This window comes from Oncorhynchus tshawytscha, linkage group LG16, assembly GCF_018296145.1.
Source record: "Oncorhynchus tshawytscha isolate Ot180627B linkage group LG16, Otsh_v2.0, whole genome shotgun sequence".
Taxonomy (NCBI): domain Eukaryota; kingdom Metazoa; phylum Chordata; class Actinopteri; order Salmoniformes; family Salmonidae; genus Oncorhynchus; species Oncorhynchus tshawytscha.
Window position 1 is genome coordinate 40,478,728 of NC_056444.1, and position 24,748 is coordinate 40,503,475.

Below are 24,748 nucleotides of genomic sequence, written 5' to 3' on the forward strand. Positions count from 1 at the left end.
CACACACACACACACACACACACACACATACAACACGCACACACACATACAACACGCACACACACATACAACACCACATACCATACACACACACACATACAACACACACACACACACACAACACACATACAACACACACACACGCACACACACACCACACACACACACACATACAACACACATACAACACACAACACGCACACACACAACACACACACACACACATACACACACACACATACATACATACATACAGCACACACAAAACACATACAGCACACACCCAACACCCCCCCCACACACACTCCAAAGCAAACAAACACACTGTGCTCATGGTGATCAAACAGGGGTGATCTTATTTCCTGGCAGGATGTGGAGAAGGACCTCACGCACAGTTTGGACACTCACTTTCTCAATGTGAAGGTGTAATAAGGTTTGGTTGAGCAATGCTGGTCACCACGGTCCCAGTCAGCTTACACAGTGACATAGCTAGACTTTCCATTCTATGTCTCTAAAGTAGCAACCACTTTGGCAGATACACAAGCATGAAGAGATGTCTCCCCCTACCTTACAAGTAGTATTGCCTTAGTTGTGTTATGACTTTTATTTTATGCATAATGTATTGAGTCATTGTAATTGTCTGTACCCTGGGGACTTTTATTCTGAAAGCAATATTATGTCCATAGACACCAGTGGAGGTAGTGTAAACTATCTACAGTCAGAAATACAGTTTACAGAAGCATGCACTTTGACTGACAGGTGTCCTTGCTTACCTTTATACCCGAGGACAGCAACAGCAATGGTGAGTAGAGTGCACAGCACGTAGAGCAGTGCTATGGAGGTCTTCAGTGCCCACTCATTCTTACACTTAGTACACTGGGTACCCTCCTGGATACCTACACAAGTGAGAGAAAATGTGCATGTAAATCATGTTAAAATGAGTTCTCGACAGCACCATAGTTAGTTTGTTCACACGATTCAAACTGTAACCACACACACACACACACACACACACACACACACACACACACGCAACAGGTGGCCCGCCGACAAAAACAGGCCCCCAAGTGGGGGAGGTATTCCCACAAAAAAAGAGAGATATTTGATCATGTCTCAACGTAATCAAGGTATACAATTATTGTTATTTTCAAATACAATGTATTTTTGGAATTGTGGCCAGTTGTGGCCAATTTGCAGTGTACAAATTATAATCATTATTTTCCGGCCCCCAGATAATTCGCTCCAACAAAAAACAGCCTGCGGCTGAATCTAGTTGACTACCCCTGCCATAGGAAGTGAAAGGATTTTAAGTGCCTTTTAAACGGTGTATGGTAGTAGGTGCCAGGCGCACCGGTTTGTGTCAAGAACTGCAACAATGCTGGGTTTTTCACGCTCAAAAGCTTCCCGTGTGTATCAAGAATGGTCCACCACCCAAGGGACATCCAGCCAACTTGACACAACAGTGGGAAGCATTGGAGTCAACATGTGCCAGCATCCCTGTGGAATGCTTTCGACACCTTGTAGAGTGCAACTCAATATTAGGAAGGTTCTTAATGTTTATACACTCAGTGTATATTCAATATATTATATCCTATGACTGGATATCCTGCATCTCTGCACTCTACCTAGGGGTGCGTCCCAAATGGCCCCTATTCCCTATATAGTGCAAGAGCACTACTTTTGACCAGAGTCCTATGAGCCCTATGGGCCCTTGTCAAAAGTAGGGCACTATAAGAGATTAGGGTGCATTTGAATATATTATGGCTCAGGTGGCTATGTCAGAGTCAGGCTATGTCAGAGTCAGGCTATGTGGAGACAGCAGAGAGCCTGGTCAAAGCGTGGCCTGGCTGGCCCTATGTGGGCTGAGGTCTGGGGTTCCCCAGGCCCTGGATCTGAATCTCCAGATCCCCACATCTGTACAAACAGCCTGGAGGCCACATTAAAGGGCCCAGTTGTTCCCTGAGGCCCCGGGTGGTGAGGGGGCAAGGGACACCATAACAAGACCCCCCCAAACTGTTTACACTGTGCCACAAGCTTATTTTCCTGGGAAAGCCTTCACTTGGCAGACACTAACACACACACACACACACACACACACACACACACACACACACACACACACACGTCACTCCTCATAATGAAACATAAACAGACAGTAATCAACATCAGTATGTAGGAGTATGTATTCAAACCAGGGACCTTCAAGTGCCTCCAACCAGCAGGGAAAGTCATGGAGGAATTTGGCATTCTCTTACATTTTCCTGGAATATTTCTTTCCAAGGATATCTTTCCTGACAGATGAGTGCCGAGATCCACAGTGCTGAAGGGAAAACAGCTGTATTGCATTTGAATTCAGGAAGTGGGTGAAAAAAAAGAAGGGTCCTGCTTTTCATGTACCTGAAATGAAACTGATTTGCATGCCCAGCTCAAGGAAAGCCACTTCCAACATTTCCATGGCAACACAAAGATGGCCTGTGCCAACGCAATCTTTGTGTTAAAACTCCTTGACCCATGGTTAATAAATGCCTATAGGGCTTGCAGTCTCATGTAATACGATTATGATAATGAATTATATAAGTGATAATGCCTGAGAAGACTTTGTTTGGAGGATATATTGGCACGGATGTTGTTCGGCCCAAGACCCCGTGCCAATATATCCTTCAAACCACGGCTTCGAGGTCATTATTACTTTTCTACAACGGGTTAATTAACAACATATTCAAATAATGATTGACATATTTTCATTAAAAAAAATGTTTCTTTGATGAATGTATTCATACTATTTCATCCTTCCAAGAGATCTAGGGTCGCTATCCAAGCCAGCTGGTCGTTCATTCTATCTATCATTGGCCAGAGACCCGAACCAATCGTTTTGTTCTAATTCTATGGATGCCACCCAGTCATCCATTCTGAATGCTTCATTGCCATGATAGATGGCAATGTTCTTATCCCTTGCTTGCAAACACAGTCACGTCCAACAGTGCAGTCAGAATAACAGTGAAAGGAGCTGCATTTGCATTTGTTTAAGCTGTTTCCTAGTGATTTTTTTGGGGGGGGTACATCCATAACAATGAGCTAATGATGCGCGATTTCACCTGGCATAGAACATTTGCTCTCTCGCCAAGACACACAGCTAACATAATCACTTCAAACTGAAGCTGCACATAGTGGTTTTCCTTTGACATTTCTTTGTATATATCCATACAAATGATGCCGATTCATGATTTCGCCTGGCAGAGAGAAGCTGCCAGCCTGTCTGTCTCGTCCCGACTCCTGACAGGTTCATTACCATAGGACAGCTGGAGATCGAATTTCAATATTGAAACAATATTGCAAATGTCAGTTGCAAATCTCCACTGTTGAAAACCAAATGCTAGTCTAAACAAAATGGTAGTTAAGGTCCAGATGCTTTTTACATTGTATATCTAGTATACAAATTACCTGGCTGAGCTGAAGAGACAGTGGATTGTGCAGTATCAGATGGAACAGAGTAAATAGGCATTTCAATGTCATAGATTTAGCCGATGGTCATTTGTGGAATAGACACCGGCTGGAATGCAGTTTTAACCAAACATCATTCAGGATTAGACCCACCTGTTGTATAAAGCCTGATCATTCCCATTATGGAAAAGCATTGGTGTAGAATAGACTCTGGCACTCAAGTTCTCTGGCACCATGGGTGGCGACTCAAGTGCCCGGGCACCAAATGTGGCAGCACAAATGTGGCACCACTCAAGTGCTCTGGCACCACTTGAGTGCCAGAGCACTTGAGTCGCCGCCCATGCAGTTGACGAGCAGTATAGCTAGCGAGGGATAACTTTAGCCAATTGGAAAATACTGAAGTGATCAGCTAGTCAGGTTGTTCTACTGCTATAGGGCCGCAGTGGGACTTTGGCCAGGGTAGCGAGGTTAACAGGCTTCCTTTTCTATAGCTTTCCTGGGACCTGTAATGATCATTGGGGAGCAGACCTCAGTTTTAACACCCTTTCCAGCTGGAAGATGCATTCTGTCCACTCAGCCAAGTCAAAGTGAAAAGGAGATTTACCGGAAGGAGTGTGGAGGCACGGAGCTGCCAAAAATATCTCTTAAAAATCACTGTGCCGATTCTTCGTGTGCAGCCAGTCAGTCAGAATCACCACAGACAGGCCTTATAGCAGCTGACCAAAGTATTGGCCGGTGAGATGTATTGGCCAGTGACAAAGCTCCTCTTCAATTTGCCTCCGTGCATGGATCATTGTAGAACATGGCAATGGTCATTCAGTTTGTAGCTGTTAGGGCCAAACAAAATGGATTTCAAAGCTTTAAGGACATTCGTAAGGACTGACGCGTGTTTGGAGTGTAATCCCAATGCCGGCTTCCACTGCTAAAAAAAAGAAAGAACACGACAACATACATCACTTCTAAGTAATCAAAAAGATGCAGACCTATCCAAATATGTTGACAGATGTTTTATAAATCTATTGTGCTAAAAGTACGTCAAAACACTATAAAAAGGAATGTTTTACAATACACAGACAAGGCGTTCCGACCCTATCATCATTAGAGAATGTCGACAGGATCAACTGAGCTCTCAGGGTTAGCGGTCCAAGTATCCAAAATGGAGGACAGCTGTCAAAACACAAACATGGCCGCCACCAACAACATACAACGACAAAGCAAACCCGCCACCCCCTCCCTCCCATTGATGGTCAGATTTAGAGTCAAGGGGGCAGACTGGGTCGGAGGTTTCCGATGAAGCAGCTGTTCTGTTGGACCTGTGTTTTTTTTCTCAGTCCAGAGAACGTCTCAGTCCACGGTCATGATCCATATGTCATGGCTTAGTTGTTTGTCTCCCAGTGGGTGACTTCCTGGATGGGCCCTGGGGTCTGGCAACAGGACAACAGACACAGACCCATAGGGCTCTATATCACTGGGAAAGCATCTGTATGTTTACTACTATAGGCGCCCGGGATACATACAAGGCCTCTAGATTCTCTGGTTGATTAGAGTATTAGCCATCTGACAGATGGACATTGGACAATTCAAACAAACCAAGTGGAACATAAACTGTCTGTTCTCATATCAGATCACAGGAGCAAATCCTCAAAACAGACCGCAACACTGAGGACAGAACCACCTGGATAGCTGATACTATTTAGACAATTAGGTTTGGGTGTACTGGACTGCAGATAAATGTCTTCTAGTCTATGTATATCTGGACTGAAGACTTAACATAAACTGACCATTTTCTCAGTGAAAATCATTCACCGACTGGTCTGTGATTATAAACATTTCCGTTAACGACAACGTGTTGTCTATATGTGGAGTTTCATGGTTCCTTCAGACCGGCTGCTGCTCATTCAACTGGACAGGTGTTGGCCATCCCTTCCCTCAGCTGCGAGGTCAAACCTAGTTTAGCCTGGGCCAACCACAACCCCAAAACAACCAACATCTAAGATACTGAGACCATGCTGAGACCACAGGCTGACAAAAACACTTTTACTTCTCGTAGCAAAACACAATGTCGCTTTTCACAACTACAGTAGGCGGTTTTCCTGATCGTGGACGTTTGGGATGAACATTGTACGCTATTGTTCTTCGAATGCTATTGAGTTGATATGACATCCTGACCATGTCTACCTTGATCACACTGGAGTACGCTGTTATGTTCCAGTCTCTTTGACCAATGTTTGGTACATATACTGGAACTGTATCCTACCCAAGCCTCATCAACTTGTTCTCTTCTTCAAACTGACCATTAAAGGGGCACTCCGGGACTTTAAAAACATCAAACTGGTCAGGTGGTATCCTTAATTTAACTGTCCAAAAATGGATCTACAAATCCCAGATTTCCCCTTTAAATTCTTGCCCAGAAGGGCAAACGGGTGTCCATGGTGCAAACGTCCGAGCAGAACTGATACGGCCTTGCTCATTAGAAGACAGTGTTTATTTACAGTAAATATGAGGAGGAAGCTATAGTAACCGATTAGAACAGAGTGCTCTGAGCTGAGGTCAGTCCGAGAGTGTTCTGGAACTGTGCCCTGCCTAAAACACACTCAACCCTTGGAATGAACACAAATCAGCTCCAGGAAAGCAACCATTACATTGTTCTGTGAAAGTGAATTTCTGGTTCTCTATTTCGTCAACCATGGTTGAGGTGTTTCTCAACCAGACTCATTCAGGATAGACTCAGGAAGACAATGGACAGTCATGGATAACCTCGTTGTGCCAAAAACACCCACATGGTGTTGTTAAAAAAACTGGACAATATGGTTGGATGTTACATTTGTTTTTGTAAATCATGCTAAACACTGGACTTGTTTAAAGCAGGTTTAAAATAGCTGACATCCTGCAGCCCATCTGTAGCTCGTTACTCCAAATAGAGATGAGAAGTTTAATAAGATCATTTGATATACCTGTAAAACAAGCCAAGATCCTTTTACAATTTGGAGGGGGAGAGGATGGCTCAACGAATGGAATGACTCGTGCGCAGCTCTGATTTCCTCAATAGCATAACGAAGTAGTACAGAAGCAGGAGACAAAGTGTGTGTGTCCGCCCATGGGTGTGTGTACAAGTGGGCGTGCGTGCTTACAGCATGCATATGTACAGTGCTTTGCGAAAGTACTCGGCCCCCTTGAACTTTGCGACCTTTTGCCACATTTCAGGCTTCAAACATAAAGATATAAAACTGTATTTTTTTGTGAAGAATCAACAACAAGTGGGACACAATCATGAAGTGGAACGACATTTATTGGATATTTCAAACTTTTTTAACAAATCAAAAACTGAAAAATTGGTTGTGCAAAATTATTCAGCCCCTTTATTTTCAGTGCAGCAAACTCTCTCCACAAGTTCAGTGAGAATCTCTGAATGATCCAATGTTGACCTAAATGACTAATGATGATAAATACAATCCACCTGTGTGTAATCAAGTCTCCGTATAAATGCACCTGCACTGTGATAGTCTCAGAGGTCCGTTAAAAGCGCAGAGAGCATCATGAAGAACAAGGAACACACCAGGCAGGTCCGAGATACTGTTGTGAAGAAGTTTAAAGCTGGATTTGGATACAAAAAGATTTCCCAAGCTTTAAACATCCCAAGGAGCACTGTGCAAGCAATAATATTGAAATGGAAGGAGTATCAGACCACTGCAAATCTACCAAGACCTGGCCGTCCCTCTAAACTTTCAGCTCATACAAGGAGAAGACTGATCAGAGATGCAGCCAAGAGGCCCATGATCACTCTGGATGAACTGCAGAGATCTACAGCTGAGGTGGGAGACTCTGTCCATAGGACAACAATCAGTTGTATATTGCACAAATCTGGCCTTTATGGAAGAGTGGCAAGAAGAAAGCCTTTTCTTAAAGATATCCATAAAAAGTGTCGTTTAAAGTTTGCCACAAGCCACCTGGGAGACACACCAAACATGTGGAAGAAGGTGCTCTGGTCAGATGAAACCAAAATTGAACTTTTTGGTAACATTGCAAAACGTTATGTTTGGCATAAAAGCAACACAGCTCATCACCCTGAACACATCATCCCCACTGTCAAACATGGTGGTGGCAGCATCATGGTTTGGGCCTGCTTTTCTTCAGCAGGGACAGGGAAGATGGTTAAAATTGATGGAAAGATGGATGGAGCCAAATACAGGACCATTCTGGAAGAACCTGATGGAGTCTGCAAAAGACCTGAGACTGGGACGGAGATTTGTCTTCCAACAAGACAATGATCCAAAACATAAAGCAAAATCTACAATGGAATGGTTAAAAAATAAACATATCCAGGTGTTAGAATGGCCAAGTCAAAGTCCAGACCTGAATCCAATCGAGAATCTGTGGAAAGAACTGAAAACTGCTGTTCACAAATGCTCTCCATCCAACCTTACTGAGCTCAAGCTGTTTTGCAAGGAGGAATGGGGAAAAAATGTCAGTCTCTTGATGTGCAAAACTGATAGAGACATACCCCAAGCGACTTACAGCTGTAATCGCAGCAAAAGGTGGCGCTACAAAGTATTAACTTAAGGGGGCTGAATAATTTTGCATGCCCAATTTTTCAGTTTTTGATTTGTTAAAAAAGTTTGAAACATCCAATAAATGTCGTTCCACTTCATGATTGTGTCCCACTTGTTGTTGATTCTTCACAAAAAAATACAGTTTTATATCTTGATGTTTGAAGCCTGAAATGTGGCAAAAGGTCACAAAGTTCAAGGGGGCCGAATACTTTCGCAAGGCACTGTATCTGTGTGTGAATGAATAAAAACATGAAGAAATGGCTTACACCAATGTGAAATCCTGTCATGAAATGAAAATGCAATAAAAGACTCAGCCAATTTATCTGTGTGTGACTGACTGGGAGGTATCACTGGGGTTGGCACAGCAGAGACTCAGCTCTGCTTCCCATTACCAGGATGCTGCTCTGTGGGCAGGGGGAGGTGACCCACCATGCCTTAGGTTTATGCCCAGGCTCCAAACTGAGCCTTCCAGCTAAATGAGCTTAATGTGCTCAAAATACAATTCAGTCCAGCTCTCCCTACTACAGGGGAGGTCCTGGCAGTACGGCCTGCCTAATGACGGACTTTTAACAGCTTGGATTGAATGTGATCCAAAACATGCCCCCTGTGTTCACTTAGTTTCTACCTGTGAATGACGTAATACATAGGGAGTGGAGAAACCAAGCGGCCAGGGGGCTCTGAGTTCATGCGGTGTCTCTTGAGGCCCCTAGGAAACTGACACCACCTCTGACACCATGTGTGGCCTGATTTAGGCTCCATCTCTTTTATTGCGTGTGATGGAAACCATTCGCATCCACCACACGAGACAAACGGACGTGATGCGAGCGGTTCTGTGTGGAGAGGAGGGAGGGAGGGATTGACATACAGATGATGAGGGAAGAGAAAGAATTGGACAGGGAGAGAAATTGGGAATGAGAAATGTGGAGAGGGGGGATAGAGGGGAACAGAGAGGGGGGAACATGGGGAGAGGTGGAGAGAAAGCAGAGTGGCTGTAGCAGTGACAGTAAAGAACACAGACAGTAACTCCTGCCACGACAAAGGACAGTATGAGGAGCCAAGCAGGAAGCGTGACAACGTGTGACACTGTGACAGAAAGCTTAGGAGAGTCTGAGACAGGGATCTGCCACGTCCCCATAGATGAAACCACTGCTCCTCCTACCAACACACAAAGCCATTCTAACACATATCTACTGGTTTCTACTGGTCACATACGGATCTACTAGACTCTACTGGTCACATACTGGCCACATACTGGCCATATACTGGTCTACTGGTCTCTACTGGTCACATACTGGTCTCTACTGGTCTAATGGTCTCTATTGGTTCAGACTGGTCATTTACTGGTCTACTCGTCACCTACTGGTCTATACTGGTTTCTACTGGTCACATATTGGTTTCTTCTGGTCTCTACTGTTTACCTACTCGTCTCTACTGGTCAACTACTGGTCTCTTCTGGTTTCTACTGTTTACCTACTGGTCTCTACTGGTCACATACTGGTTTACTGGTTTATACTGGTCTCTACTGGTCTCCACTGGTCTCTACTGTTTGCATACTGGTCTCTATGGGTCACGTACTGGTTTACTAATTTATATTGGTCACGTACCGGCATATACCTGTCTCTACTGGTTATCTAAGAGGATCCTCAAATGTTGGGATATGAACAAAAAATACATACTCACAATCATTCAAATGCCTACATTCCACCATACTTCATGTTCCCATACGCCAAGCTCACATTCTCCCATGCTATTTCCCAGGTTCTGTTCTCATAAAGGGAGTCAGGTGCATGTCTTTTACATGCTGCAATAATCTGTCAATCTCCCAGACACCCTTCTCTGATCTCCTGAGTAATGTCAAACAGGAAAAGGGAGTGTAGGGGACAGAAACATATCTGGGCTGCTCAAACTCCCTCACAGAAAAAAAAACCGAGAGAGAGAAATATAAATGGTGCCTCTACTGTAGATATAAAGGTGGTCAAATTCTTCACTCTTTACCGTGCCTAGTTGTCCAGTAGAGGTAAATAAACATGTACAAAATGGTTCTCAAATCAAATCAAATTTTATTTGTCACATACACATGGTTAGCAGATGTTAATGCGAGTGTAGCGAAATGCTTGTGCTTCTAGTTCCGACAATGCAGTAATAACCAACAAGTAATCTAGCTAACAATTCCAAAACTACTACCTTATAGACAAGTGTAAGGGGATAAAGAATATGTACATAAAGATATATGAGTGAGTGATGGTACAGAGCGGCATAGGCAAGATACAGTAGATGGTATTGAGTGCAGTATATACATATGAGATGAGTATGTAAACAAAGTGGCATAGTTAAAGTGGCTAGTGATACATGTATTACATAAAGATGCAGTAGATGATAGAGTACAGTATATACATATACATATGAGATGAATAATGTAGGGTATGTAAACATTATATCAGATGAGTTCATTAAGCCATGCAGGCAGGGAGGGCAGGCAAACAGGAAGGCATGCAAAGGAGGCAGGCAGGCAGAGAGGAAGGGATGCAGGCAGCAGTACATACTGGGTTCCTGCTTAGCTAACCCCTTCACCACCCCCAACCCCCTCAGAGGCCCTCCCTGGGTCTGTACAGACTCAACTTTTTTTGCAGCAGTTACAAAAACAGGTCATCTTTCCATAAAACTATCAAGAAAGGTGTGGAGTGGGGGGGTGGAAAGGCCCCTTCAGCTTTGGGATTTGAGATCCAAGGAACGACTTGGTTTTTAAGACCTGATGCTGCGTGTGTGTGCGCGTGCGTGCTTGCGATATTAAGCTCCTGTCACCATCACTGGTAGGAGCTTAATATCATACTCTCTAAGAAGCAGAAATACCTAACATTAGCAGAAAGAACGAGTGGAAGTGGTGTTGATGACTATAATAATACATAGCCAGAGGTAACATGGACTGACGCACAGAAACCTGCCATGAATTTCAACAGGAAAGTTAAGAAGTCCTTGGCTGAGCCTAAAACAATGTGTCGCCAGACAACTGTGGTCTAAAAAGACGTCTGCTAAAGGACAGCAAAAGTCAAATGCATACTGTATGTCCACACTTGATTCAGCATCTTCTTAAATAAAGGCCTAGAGAGAAAGAGCTCAATCTGAAAAAGTGAGAATCAGTGATCCACTTAAAGTCATCGTTTTCAACAGTAATATTTGGCAGAAATGTGTCTCTTTCCCCTTCTCTTTCGTAACCAGCACGCTGAGTTCCAAAGCCTTCCTGCAGTGTCTCTATGCTCCGCTTAGTGTTGTTGTAATGCTTGGAACCGGGTCTATGTCTCGGCCTCTTTAAAATTGACTCATCTCATTGGTCTCCGTCTCCCTGGGTCTCATCTCGTACTGGGTCCTTCAAGGGCCAATCAAAATGAACCGAGATGCCACAAAGACCCCAGGTGACGATAGAGAAAAGCCAGAATGTCAAACAGAAACAAACAAGCTAAATGTAACTAGAAAGGAAGTAAAACAAACAAGAGGACATTTTTCCTCTGATGCACACAGCTGGAAAAACAAACCATGACCTGGTATTTGAGGCATGACATGTTCTGACTGGCTCCTTTTGTTGTCGTTTGATTCTGTAATGGCTACACTAGGAATAGCACCTTCCAGTGTGCTCTCTCTCCCCTCTGTTTCTCTTGCTCTCGGTCTCTCTCATTCTCCTCCTCTCCTAACTACCTGCTCCTCCCCTGACAGTAACCATGGCAGTATCCAGAGGCCTTGTTAGCCATGAACTATGCGCTCTGTGTCCAACAGTTCACGTTTACTTCCTAATACACCATAAACAAGACGCCGGTGGTCGTAAAGCATGTTTTATTGAGTAGCGCAAATGAACTCCCCCCCCCCTGTGCAAGATGACAACATTCACATGTCCAGGCTGAGCTCATACCTCATAAAGAGGAAAACGCATGTTACTCTCTCTCCCAGCCCTCCTGACCCAACCCCACTCAATCTTAGTCCCGGTCCAACTCTAGACCCAGTGAGTGTTTGACTTTAAGACATGTACAGTATGCGTGACCCATTGATTGCATGGTGTCCGTGTAAAATGCGATGGTACAGGGAAATGGATGGAGAATGAACTCCTAACACAGCTCTGCCAGAAGTGATTTAACTTCAGAAAGAGCCATGAGGTTCTACTTAAATCACCCCAGTCACACACACACACACACACACACATTCACGCATGCATGCACAGGCACAAACACACACACAATGTTTTGTTATTTTCTTAAAACTGCATTGTTGGTTAAGGGCTTGTAAAGCAAGCATTTCACTGCTGTATTCGGCGCATGTGACAAATAAAATGTGACTTGATATGCACACACACACACACACACTCTGCAGTGGATAGTAGCCATGTTATGGGCTCCTGACCAATTCTGCTAATTTGTGTGTTTTTTCACACTGATCTTAACTTCCTTTGTACATAATGTCTCCCACAACATTTCCTATGAATGAAAACAGCTTCTGGACATCAGAACAACGATCAGTAAACTGGATTTGGACGAACAGTTCTACTTCAACGCGTTTGCAGCTCTGGACGTTCTGCTTACTCCAAACCAGGCCCTAATCCATGTGACTTGAAAGAGGCAGCAGTGGCGAAAGAGGCAGGTGAGGCGGTACCCTGACGAGAATACGTCGGCAAGCAAATAGACCGCCATTGCCCTCTGTTCTATTGGCGAACGTGCAGTCACTGGAGAACAAACTGGATGAGCTCCGTTTGAGACTATCCTATCCTATCAACGGGACCTGAAAAACTGTAATATGATATGTTTCTCAGAGTCGTGGTTGAACGAGGACATGGATAATATACATCTCGCTGGTTTTCTATGCATCGTCGAGACCGGACGGCAGACGCGGGTAAGACAAAGGGAGGAGGTTGTGTCTCTTTGTTAACAACAGCTGGTGCGCAATCTCTAATTTAATTACATTCTTTATTTAACATTTATTTAACTAATGTTAAAGTCTTGAGTTTTTGCTTGCCTGAGTTAGAATACTTCATGATAAGCTGCAGACCATACTATTTACCAAGAGAGTTTTCATCTATATTTTCATAGCAGTCTATTTACCACCACAACCATGGTGGCACGTTTTACCTCATTTTTACCAACATGTAACCTGTGCAACTAGAGGGGACAAAACTCTCGATCACTTTTACTCCACACACAGAAACGCATGCAAAGCCATTCCTCGCCCTCCCTTAGACAAATCAGACCATAGTTCTATCCTCTTGCTTCCTGCTTACAAGCAAAAAATCTAAAAGGAAGTACCAGTGAAGTTGCTCAATACGGCACTGGTATGATGAAGCAGATGCTAAGCTACAGGACTGTTTCACTGTTTTCATCTGCTAATATTGAGGAGCTTACCTCATCAGTCACCGGCTTCAATAATAAGTGGATTGGCGACGACGCCTCCATAATGACCGTACATATACAGTTGAAGTCGGAAGTTTACATACACCGTAGCCAAATACATTTAAACTACATTTTTCACAATTCCTGACATTTAATCCTCGTAAAAAATCCCTGTTTTAGGTCCGTTAGGATCACCACATTATTTTAACAATGTTAAATGTCAGAATAATAGTAGAGGGAATTATGTATTTCAGCTTTTATTTCTTTCATTACATTCCCAGTGGGTCAGAAGTTTATATACACTCAATTAGTACTTGGTAGCATTGCCTTTTAAATGGCCATTTTGCCACAACTTTGGAGGTATGCTTGGGGTCATTGTCCATTTGGAAGACTCATTTGCGACCAAATTTTATGACCACAACATGATGCTGCCACCTCCGTGCTTCACGGTTGGGATGGTGTTCTTTGGCTTGCAAGCCTCCCCCCTTTTCCACCAAACATAACGATGGTCATTATGGCCAAACAGTTGTATTTTTGTTTCATCAGACCAGAGGACATTTCCAAAAAGTACGATCTCTGTCCCCATTTGCAGTTGCAATCCGTAGCCTGGCTTTTTCTATGGTGGTATTGGAGTAGTGGCTTCTTCCTTGCCGAGCGGCCTTTCAGGTTATGTCGATATAGGACTCATTTTACTGTGGATATAGATACTGTTGTACCCATTTCCTCCAGCGTCTTCACAAGATCCTTTGCTGTTGTTCTGGGATTGATTTGCACTTTTCACACCAAAGTACGTTCATCTCTAGGAGACAGAACTCCTTCCTGAGTGGTATGATGGCTGCGTGGTCCCATGGTGTTTATACTTGCGTACTATTGTTTGTACAGATGAACGTGGTACCTTCAGGCATTTGAAAATTGCTCCCAAGGATGAACCAGACTTGTGGAGGTCTACAATGTTTTTTCTGAGGTCCTGGCCGATTTCTTTTGATTTTCCCATGATGTCAAGCAAAGAGGCACTGAGTTTGAAGGCAGGCCTTGAAATACATCCTCAGGTACACCTCCAATTGACTCAAACTATGTCAATTAGCCCAACAGAAGCTTCCAAAGCCATGACATCATTTTCTGGAAATTTCCAAGCCGTTTAAAGGCACAGTCAACTTAGTGTAATTATACTTCTGACCCACTGGAATTGTGATACAGTGAATAAGTGAAATAATCTGTCTGTAAGCAATTGTTGGAAAAATGACTTGTGTCATGCACAAAGGAGATGTCCTAACCGACTTGCCAAAACTATAGTTTGTTAACAAGTAATGTGTGAAGTGGTTGAAAAATTAGTTTTAATGACTCCAACCTAAGTGTATGTAAACTTCCGACTTCAACCGTATACCCCAACCAGAATTTATGGATTACAGGTAACATCCGCACTGAGCTAAAGGCTAGAGCTGCCGCTTTCAAGGAGTGGGACAATAATTTTGACGCTTTTATGAAATCCCACCACTACATCTGACGAGCCACCAAACAGGCAACGCATCAATACAGGACTAAGATCGAATCCTATAACGCCGGCTCTGACACGCGATGGATGTGGCAGGGCTTGCAAACTATCATGGATTACAAAGGGAAACCCAACCACGAGTTTGCCCAGTGACGCAAGTCTACCAGACGAGCTAAATGCATTCTATGCTCGCTTCAAGGCAAGCAAAACTGAACCGTGCATGAGAGCCCCAGTTGTTCCGGACGACTGTGTGATGTGTAGCCGATGTAAGTGAGACCTTTAAACAGCTTAACATTCACAGACGGAATACCAGGACGCATACTCAGAGCATGCGCTGACCAGCTTGTAAAAGACTCCAGTCACTCAAGCCATAGACTGTTCTCTCTGCTACCGAACAGCAAGCAGTACCAGTGCAGCAAGACTGGAACCAACAGGAACCTGACCGTCTTCTACCCCCAAGCCATAAGACTGCTTAACAAGACTACTAAATACCGTAGCTAATCAAATGGCTACCCGGACTACGTGCATTGACCCTTTTTTGCACTGACTCTATGCACACACACTGGACTCTACCTACCCACACACACACACACACACACACACACACACACACACACAAACACTGCATTACACCCCCAGATAACATGCATACTGATGACACACACTCATACGCACACATACTTTCACACTTCACACACGCTGCTGCTACCATCTATCCTGTTGCCTAATCACTTTACCCCTACCTATATGTACATAGCTCAATGACCTCATTCCGCTGCACATCGACTCTGTTCTGGTAATCACTGTATATAGACATATTATTTTTTACTTGTTATTATTATTGGTTATTCACTGTGTACTTAATCCTCATGTCACTATTTCTATGTTTTATTTAAAATGGTGTATTTTTATCTATAATTCTGCATTGTTGTAAAAGTACCCGTAAGTAGCATTTCACTGTTAGTCTACACTTGTTTCATGCGAAGCGTGTGACAAATACAATTTGATTTGACACACAAATGCTGTATCCATGACCTATCCTTGGTAACAAAGTGTAATGTTTTGAGTACACTATCAGGACTAAAACTTTGCTACACTCTGGCCAAAACAGCTCCAACAACGTAATGTCAACATATACAGGCACTGTGTACTGTGTACAGGCACTGTGTACAGTTGATGTATTGTTCTGGAAGACTGTAACATGGTCCAAAAAAAGGTCAAGGTTGTGTTCTGCTGCACTACCCAAGTTGACCACAGAAAGTCAAAGATGGCGTTACTCCTGTGCAACAAAAACTAAGTCGACTACCACCGTCTGTTAAAAAGAGTGGTCTCTGTTGACCTGTTTCGCTTACTAAACTCTGATGTCATAGAGAAAATGTATGCCTCCCCATGGGATCCCCTATAGTGGTTACTAAAAATAAAAATGGAGATGTTCGCATGTGTGTAGATTTGTACGAGCCAAACAAAGCAGTGATCATTGACAGTTAGCCACTTCCTCACATGGAAGATCTCTTCGCTGAGCTACAAGGCGCTACTATGTTCTCAACCATTGATTTGGCTAGTGCCAACTTTCAGGTCCTCCTTCATGATGAGAACTCACAACTGCCTTTTCAGATTCTGTCGGGTCCTCTAAAGTTTGGCCTCAGCCTCGGCTAGCCAAAATATCATGTTGTCCCAAACACTGAACCTGAGTTAGTGGCCCTGCTATCCACTGGGCTTAATGCACTGCCAGTGGCTGAGTTCTCCTCCGAAACTGCTACATGCCCAGAACTGTGTGTTTTACGCAGCCAGATTGAAAAAGCTGGCCCAAAACGAGGATTTTTTTTCCCCCAGATCTGGTATCTTACTTTCCCATTCGGGAGGAACGCTCTGTACAAGACTGATCAGTGTAAGATGGTCCAAACCGTCTGCTAGTGCCCATTAAACTGCGTCACAGACTGGTTTCACTAGCTCATGACAACCACCAGGGAGTCGTCCGAACAAAACAACGGCTCTGTGAGCTCTACTGGTGGCCTGGAATGGACACGTCTGTACAAACTACAATATCAACATGTCAACTCTGTCAGACAAATGACAAAACTGCAAAGACGCATGTCACGCCTCTCCAGCCTATTTCCCTTCCTCAAGGTCCATGGCGAAAATTTGGAATTGACATTGTTGGTCTGTTTGAAACTACCCCAGCAGATTATCGTTACGTAATCACCCTCGTGAATTACTACAGTAAATGGCCTGAGGCTGTGTTTACCAGTAATGTAACTACCCAGACTATCATTAAATTCTTAACTGATTTGTTCAGACGCCACGGAAATTGCTACGAAATCGTAAACGATAATGGTGCCCAATTCACTTCGAAGGAATGGACTTCATTCCTCCATGACAGAGACATTAAACACTCCAACGTGTCTATGTACTACCCACGGGCAAATGGCGCGGTGGACTGCTGGACCCGAGTTCTAAAAGACTGTTTGCAAATGGCAAACAGAGTCCCTCCGTCTCTGACAATGCGTGCGTACTAGAGTGCGTGCCACACAAGAAAAAGGGAAATCCTATACGGACGCCAAAACAGGGGAGTGAAACAATCGCCCATCGAAGAGGGAGATCATGTGCGGGTAAAACTTCCCTTTCATGTCAAAAAGGGTGCACCAAATTACAGTGCGCCACGCAAAATTATCCAAACAAAAGGACCAAGCACATACAGTGGGGCAAAAAAGTATTTAGTCAGCCACCAATTGTGCAAGTTCTCCCACTTAAAAAGATGAGAGAGGCCTGTAATTTTCATCATAGGTACACTTCAACTATGACAGACAAAATGAGAAAAAAAATCCAGAAAATCACATTGTAGGATTTTTAATGAATATATTTGCAAATTATGGTGGAAAATAAGTATTTGGTCAATAACAAAAGTGTACCTCAATACTTTGTTATATACCCTTTGTTGGCAATGACAGAGGTCAAACGTTTTCTGTAAGTCTTCACAAGGTTTTCACACACTGTAGCTGGTATTTTGGCCCATTCCTCCATGCAGATCTCCTCTAGAGCAGTGATGTTATGGGGCTGTTGCTGGGCAACACGGACTTTCAACTCCCTCCAAAGATTTTCTATGGGGTTGAAATCTGGAGACTGGCTAGTCCACTCCAGGACCTTGAAATGCTTCTTACGAAGCCACTCCTTTGTTGCCCGGGCGGTGTGTTTGAGATCATTGTCATGCTGAAAGACCCAGCCATGTTTCATCTTCAATGCTCTTGCTGATGGAAGGAGGTTTTCACTCAAAATCGCCCGATACATGGCCCCATTCATTCTTTCCTTTACACGGATCAGTCGTCCTGGGCCCTTTGCATAAAAACAGCCCCAAAGCATGATGTTTCCACCCCCATGCTTCACAGTAGGTATGGTGTTCTTTGGATGTAACTCAGCATTCTTTGTCCTCCAAACACTGCGAGTTGAGTTATTACCAAAAGTTATATTTTGGTTTCATCTGACCATATGACATTCTCCCAATCTTCTTCTGGATCATCCAAATGCTCTCTAGCCAACTTCAGACGGGCCTGGACATGTACTGGCTTAAGCAGGGGGACACGTCTGGCACTGCAGGATTCGAGTCCCTGGCGGCGTAGTGTGTTACTGATGGTAGGCTTTGTTACTTTGGTCCCAGCTCTCTGCAGGTCATTCACTAGGTCCCCTCATGTGGTTCTGGGATTTTTGCTCACCGTTCTTGTGATAATTTTGACCCCACGGGGTGAGATCTTGCGTGGAGCCCCAGATCGAAGGAGATTATCAGTGGTCTAGTATGTCTTCCATTTCCTAATAATTGCTCCCACAGTTGATTTCTTCAAACCAAGCTGCTTACCTATTGCAGATTCAGTCTTCCCAGCCTGGTACAGGTCTACAATTTTGTTTCTGGTGTCCTTTGACAGCTCTTTGGTCTTGGCCATAGTGGACTTTGGAGTGTGACTGTTTGAGGTTGTGGACAGGTGTCTTTTATACTGATAACAAGTTCAAACAGGTGCCATTAATACAGGTAACGAGTGAAGGACAGAGGAGCCTCTTTAAAGAAGAAGTTACAGGTCTGTGAGAGCCAGAAATCTTGCTTGTTTGTAGGTGACCAAATACTTATTTTCCACCATAATTTGCAAATAAATCCTACAAATGTGATTTTCTGGATTTTTTTTCTCATTTTGTCTGTCATAGTTGAAGTGTACCTATGATGAAAATTACAGGCCGCTCTCATCTTTTTAAGCGGGAGAACTTGCATAATTGGTGGCTGACTAAATACTTTTTTGCCCCACTGTATGTTCTTGACGACGGAAAGACATAGAATGCGTTGCATCTCTCTCTGTGTCCTGAGCAGGCCACGCTATAAAACGGTGCTGCTGATTCCCAAGTGTCCTTGCACTCACAACAGATTATTCAAAAGGAGAGTGAGAAGATGCACGGCTCGGCTAAAGGACTACATTCAGTAAAACCTGAAAGATTGTGAGTACAGTAATTGACTGCTAAAGTGTCAATGTGATATTCTGATGTTACTGTCGGTATGGTTACTATAGTGTGCGTTTTAACAGTGTTATTATTCTGTGCTTTGTATAAAAATAACTGTTGACTTGAAGAATTGTGGAATGCTTTAGTTGTGTTATTCTTAGAGAGAGCTTTACTTTCACAAGTGGTAATATGTGTTCTGCTGCACTACCCATGTTTACCACTAGAGACATACAGGTATTTTATTCTACGTATTCTGACACAGAACGGAAGTACAACGAGAACAGGATTTCAGATAGGGAGAATTAGAGTATGCGTGTGCTGGTGATGTATGCTGTGATGGAGTGATGAGCTTCCCGAGTAATCTTACCCTTAATTATACCCATTGTGTATTCATGTTACTGAGCCTACTACACGACAGTCTGCTTCAATGTTGCAGATGTTCAATGTTTATGCCAGCAGCATACCCCCCTGCATCCCACTGCTGGCTTGCTTCTGAAGCTAAGCAGGGTTGGTTCTGTTTGGTCCATGGAGTGGAAACCAGATGCTGCTGGAAGTGGTGTTGGAGGGCCAGTAGGAGGCAGTGATTGGGGAGATTTCCCTGTGTAGGGTGCTGTTTTTCGGGTGGGATGATAAACAGGTGTCCTGGCTCTCTGTGGTCACCAAAGATTGCATGGCACTTATTGTAAGAGTAGGGGTGTTAACCTTGGTGTTCTTGATAAATTCCCAATCTGGCCCTCATATGGTCACTTAATCATCTCCAGCTTACAATTGGCTCCTTCATCCTCACTCCTGTAACTATTCCCCAGGCTGTTGCTGTAAATGAGAATGTGCTCTCAGTCAACTTACCTGGTAAAATAAAAAATTGTGGGGGCCAGATAGAACCATGAGGCCATAAAAGTGTTGAGCAGATTCTTCGGCTAGTTCATAGGAAGCAGGTTGAGAAAGTCACAATGGGACCAACTCTTTTACTGCCCAGGCGAACACACATCAGCCAAAGTCATCACTACCTTGGCCATATCGCTCAGTAACAGGGCCATATGGAGAGCTGACCTATTATACCTCTTTTACTATGGCATCACTGTAGTCATGTCCTCACAGTTTAGCCAATTACAGACAACTTCCAGCTTCTGGCAGCATCCCAAATGGCACCCCTATTCCCTTTATAGTGCACTACATTTGAACTGGGCAATGAGCAGAGGCTTGCATTCCCATGTGACCTCATGTTCTGTTACTTTACTCTCCCACTGTGGTGTTGGTTTGGTTTTGATGGTTTCTGGTCAATCTGGAAGAAGACACTTTTTGATTTGGGGGGTTTTAAGGTTAGGTTGTAATAAGTAGCTCTGTCATTCAGTGGAATAATGACTTGTGGTTTGCATAGTGACACTAAAACCAGCATGGTCTGTATTATTGGTTGGATCAATACTGTAGCTTCTCAAGTGGTTTATGTCGTTTTCAGTCAAGTGTCTCTTTAGGCAATGCATAAACCAGAGATAAATAATTGTGTTTCAGTGTCTCTTGGTGTGAAAGTAAGGAAGTGAGATTCATTCAATGGCATATAAGTGGTATTAAACTCTTACCCCTAAAGAGGCAGAGAAACTTCCATTATAAATACAGCGTTGCCTTGGACACAAATGACATCCGAAAGATTAAAAACCAGATGAGAGTCATTTCTGAGTCGTGAGTGGGAGTACAATTCCACACAGACACATTTGAGTGACAGGAAACCACATGGACAATGATATATGACCAACATATATGTTTTTTCTCCCAAATCCTGAGAAATGTACAACATCAACAGATGAACAAAGGAAAGCAGGCACGGCCAATCAAAGCGATGAGCTGTATTCTGAGGGCTCAAACCATAGAGTTTCTCCTGTCTGCCTTGCTGTGTCGTGGATGATGGAAGTTTGATAGAGTTCCCCTGGGTGGCCTACCACATCTGTGGCTGGAAGCAGGGGAGTGGCCTGTCAGTTGCCATGACAGCAAGCCATCCACTGCAGCTAGTTGAACAGGAATAGCATCTGCACAAAGGGATTCCAAAACCTGCGCAGACAGACACATACCACTCTCCAGAATGGCACGCTCTCCGACCGTCAAACACTTGTTTAACCAATTAGAGACAAGGGATTCAGAGCAGACATCTGACTGACAGACATTTGGGCCTATGATCTGCCAAGTAAATAGCACTTACTGGAACAAACTCTAATCAACAACAGACAAAATGGTATTCAAATTAGTTTGGTATCCGTGAGGACTTATAAAACAGTCTTTAAAACAATGTCCAAGCCTTATGTATACAGTCCAGGTCAATGACCTTTAAGGATAATAATTGCTGAAAAAGACGGAACAAAACTAACCTCACTAGTCTGTGAAGTGGAGCGCTGCTCTACGTACGTAAGGGGTCTTCTCCTAGCCAATGACAAAGCCGATGAGGCCTGACCAGACTGGGCTCTCTTGTTGTTGAGCTGGCATGGTTGAGATATGGTCAGAGTCTTACAAGTGGTTGACCACGTTAGTGTGAGGTCCAGATGTTGAGAGCTCTGACTAAGATGAGGAAAACAATCCCAGCTCATGCCAAACTTTCTGACTCATGCCAACTCTTATTACGAAAATGGTGTTTCCTGTCATCATTGCTGTAAACCCACCCTTTTGCATTAGCAGTGGTGGGATAAGCAGATTAAGCAAAAGTAGGTATACTGGGTTCAGAAAAATGCCCTCGAAAATAAAATATGACACCACTTTCTCTGCGTCTCAGTCTTGGCAACGTCTGAAAATGTGATAGTCATTATGGGTTTGACTGGGATTTGGACCAGAATGCATCTGTTCTCCACTACAGCTCCGCTTTTCGAAACCAGGAAGCAGTAGGTTGATCTTGGCAGCTGGCTGGGTCAATTTCTTTCTTTCATTAAAGTTTCAGACTTCCAAAAACAGTCTCGGGAATTTTTTATTGGTAGGCTATGCTAAATGAGTAGAAATTAGAATCCCCAAATTCATCATTAACATGTGTGGGGTTTAGGGAGCCTGGGGTCTCTAGAACATTCAAAACAAACACACACATACGTACGCACGCACACACAGACACAACCCCCCTCAACCCCAACAGACACACACACCTTTAGCATGAAATCCTTTTAAAGAGGCATGGTTGTCTCCAGTACAGCAAGCGTGGTCTCTGGAACAAATTACTGCCTGCTTGCCAAGTGTAATATACTCCTTTTCATAGGAGATCTTAAAGGTACACAGGTGGCCTGGCATGGACTCTACTTAGTCTGTTATTTTAAAGTTCATATTTAACCAGAGAAAAACCTCTAAAAATGCTCTCAAGAGGAGGCCATTTTGAACCTAATTCAAACATGAGAAGTGTACTACAACAAAAACATGGGTCAGCCCAAGGACATGGTGGGATATTATGGTGTGTGTGTGTGTGGAGGTTGGTGGGAGGAGTGATTAGGAAAACAGATTATACATTTTGGCAACAAAATAAAAACAAGGTTGAAAGGTTTTCAGAGATGTTGCACCCTTTTTCTCATGTACAACAAAAATGGATGCCAAAAGCATTGGAAGAAACTTCTCTTTTTCTCCGTCAGAATTAAACAGTAAATATTGTGAATTTAGGAGTCAAAGTGGGGGTTTGGAACACGGGTGAACTGTGATGTTTTTGCCAGAGTAACACATGTGCTGGTGCTTAAACCTTATTTTCATTTCATTCTGCAATTCAGTGACTTTGGTTCACCTGTGTGTGAGGAAAACAGCCTCCCACCACACACACACACACACACGCCTGAGGAGGCTGGTGGGAGGAGCTATAGGAGGACAGGCTCATTGTAATAGCTGGAATGGAATAAATGGAACAAAGTCAAGCATGTGGTTTCCATATGTTTGATACTGATACACAACCACATGCTTGACTTTGTTCCATTTATTCCATTCCAGCTATTACAATGAGCCTGTCCTCCTATAGCTCCTCCCACCAGCCTCCGTGTGTGTGTGTGTGTGTGTGTGTAGTGGGAGGCTGTTTTTCTTCACACACAAATGAACCAGAGTCACTGAAATATTGAATTGCCAAATTAAATGAAAATAAGGTTTAAGCACCAGCACATGTGTTACTCTGACAAAAACATCACTGGTCATCCATGTTCCAAACCCCCACTTTGACACCTAAATTCACAATATTTACTGCAAGAATATGAACAACATTTTATAGGTTGCTTTATTGCATGGTTGAGCAATGAATATAAATAGAATAAAGCCATCTCCAAACTGCCTGAATAGAACCAAAGTACAATCAAACTGTCCTACAGGCCAAAAGCATGCAAACGAAAAGAGAACGGAAACAACAGGGAGGGAGAGAAAATGAACATATCCCTCTCCCTCTACTCCTTATATAGCCCAAACAAACCTCTCAAATGCAGAAAAGGTGGTAAGCACATTTAAGACATTCCTTCACAACAATAATGGGTAAACAAAATCTCTTTTAACAGAGAGAGAGCAATATGGGGACTGGGGTTTGTTACTGCAACACCACAGCTTCCGTAACAGAAGAACCACATAAAAGTGCATTCCACTCCTTCATAGTGTTGCCTAACACGACATAGCATCGGCAGATAATTAATGACACAGCTTAATTAATTGGGATCACTGGGAAAGATCCAGTGGCATACTATGTCTCATTCAATGTCAATGTCATTCGATATTGAATTCACTTATTTTCCCAACCTCACCAAGCATGGGGCTGGGACACTCATAAATGTTCTGTGGTGGGTGTGGATAGGAAGAGGGTGAGTAAGAGGGGTGAGGTTGGGTAGGGGAGGGGTACGTGAAGTGCGTCCCATGCCAGCCAAACCCATTGGAGCGAAACCACCAGTATGGCTGGTTATGCTGCTGCTGCTGACAAAGCTGGGCCCGGGCCCGACTCCAGCACCACACCGCAACACTCTCCTGGAATATACCTGGCCGTGCCGACCGGGAGTGAAACCATAACAAGTTCAGGAAACTGATCAGCACACTCTGGGTTTAACGCCGTCAGCAGGATGCCCGGCCTGACTCCTCAAACCAAGATGTTTGAGAGAAGCAGAAGAAGTCTGCATCAAAATGGCACTAATCCCTTTATAGTGCACCACATAGGGGATAGGGTGCCATTTGGGACTCATCTGAAGAGAAACCCTCAAACCTCAGATCTCAGGAGTCCACCCACCATGACAAAAAAATTACTTCTCTACATGTGCTCCTCTGACTGTTCCAAGCCTCTACCTGGACTGGAGAGACAGAGCTCACTCATCCACGTCACTAACTGACAGCAGAAGATATGAAAGTAATGATGCCCAGGTTAGTGGTTGAAGGCTGACGGCTCCTCAGGCCCATGACAGATCCTACTTTATTCCAGCTTTAAAGGAGTCTGTGGGGGTTCGGTCGAACAACAGAGT

The 24,748-nt window shown here is 43.7% G+C and overlaps 1 protein-coding gene across 1 annotated transcript in view; it reads right to left on the reverse strand.

Moving 5' to 3' along the window:
* LOC112215650 (collectin-12) overlaps nucleotides 1–24,748 on the reverse strand; it is a 48,758-nt gene that overhangs the window by 14,341 nt on the left and 9,669 nt on the right. The window contains exon 3 of the mRNA XM_024374859.2: nucleotides 774–896. Coding sequence (XP_024230627.1) covers nucleotides 774–896 — 123 coding nt within the window. The remainder of the gene's footprint in view (nucleotides 1–773; nucleotides 897–24,748) is intronic.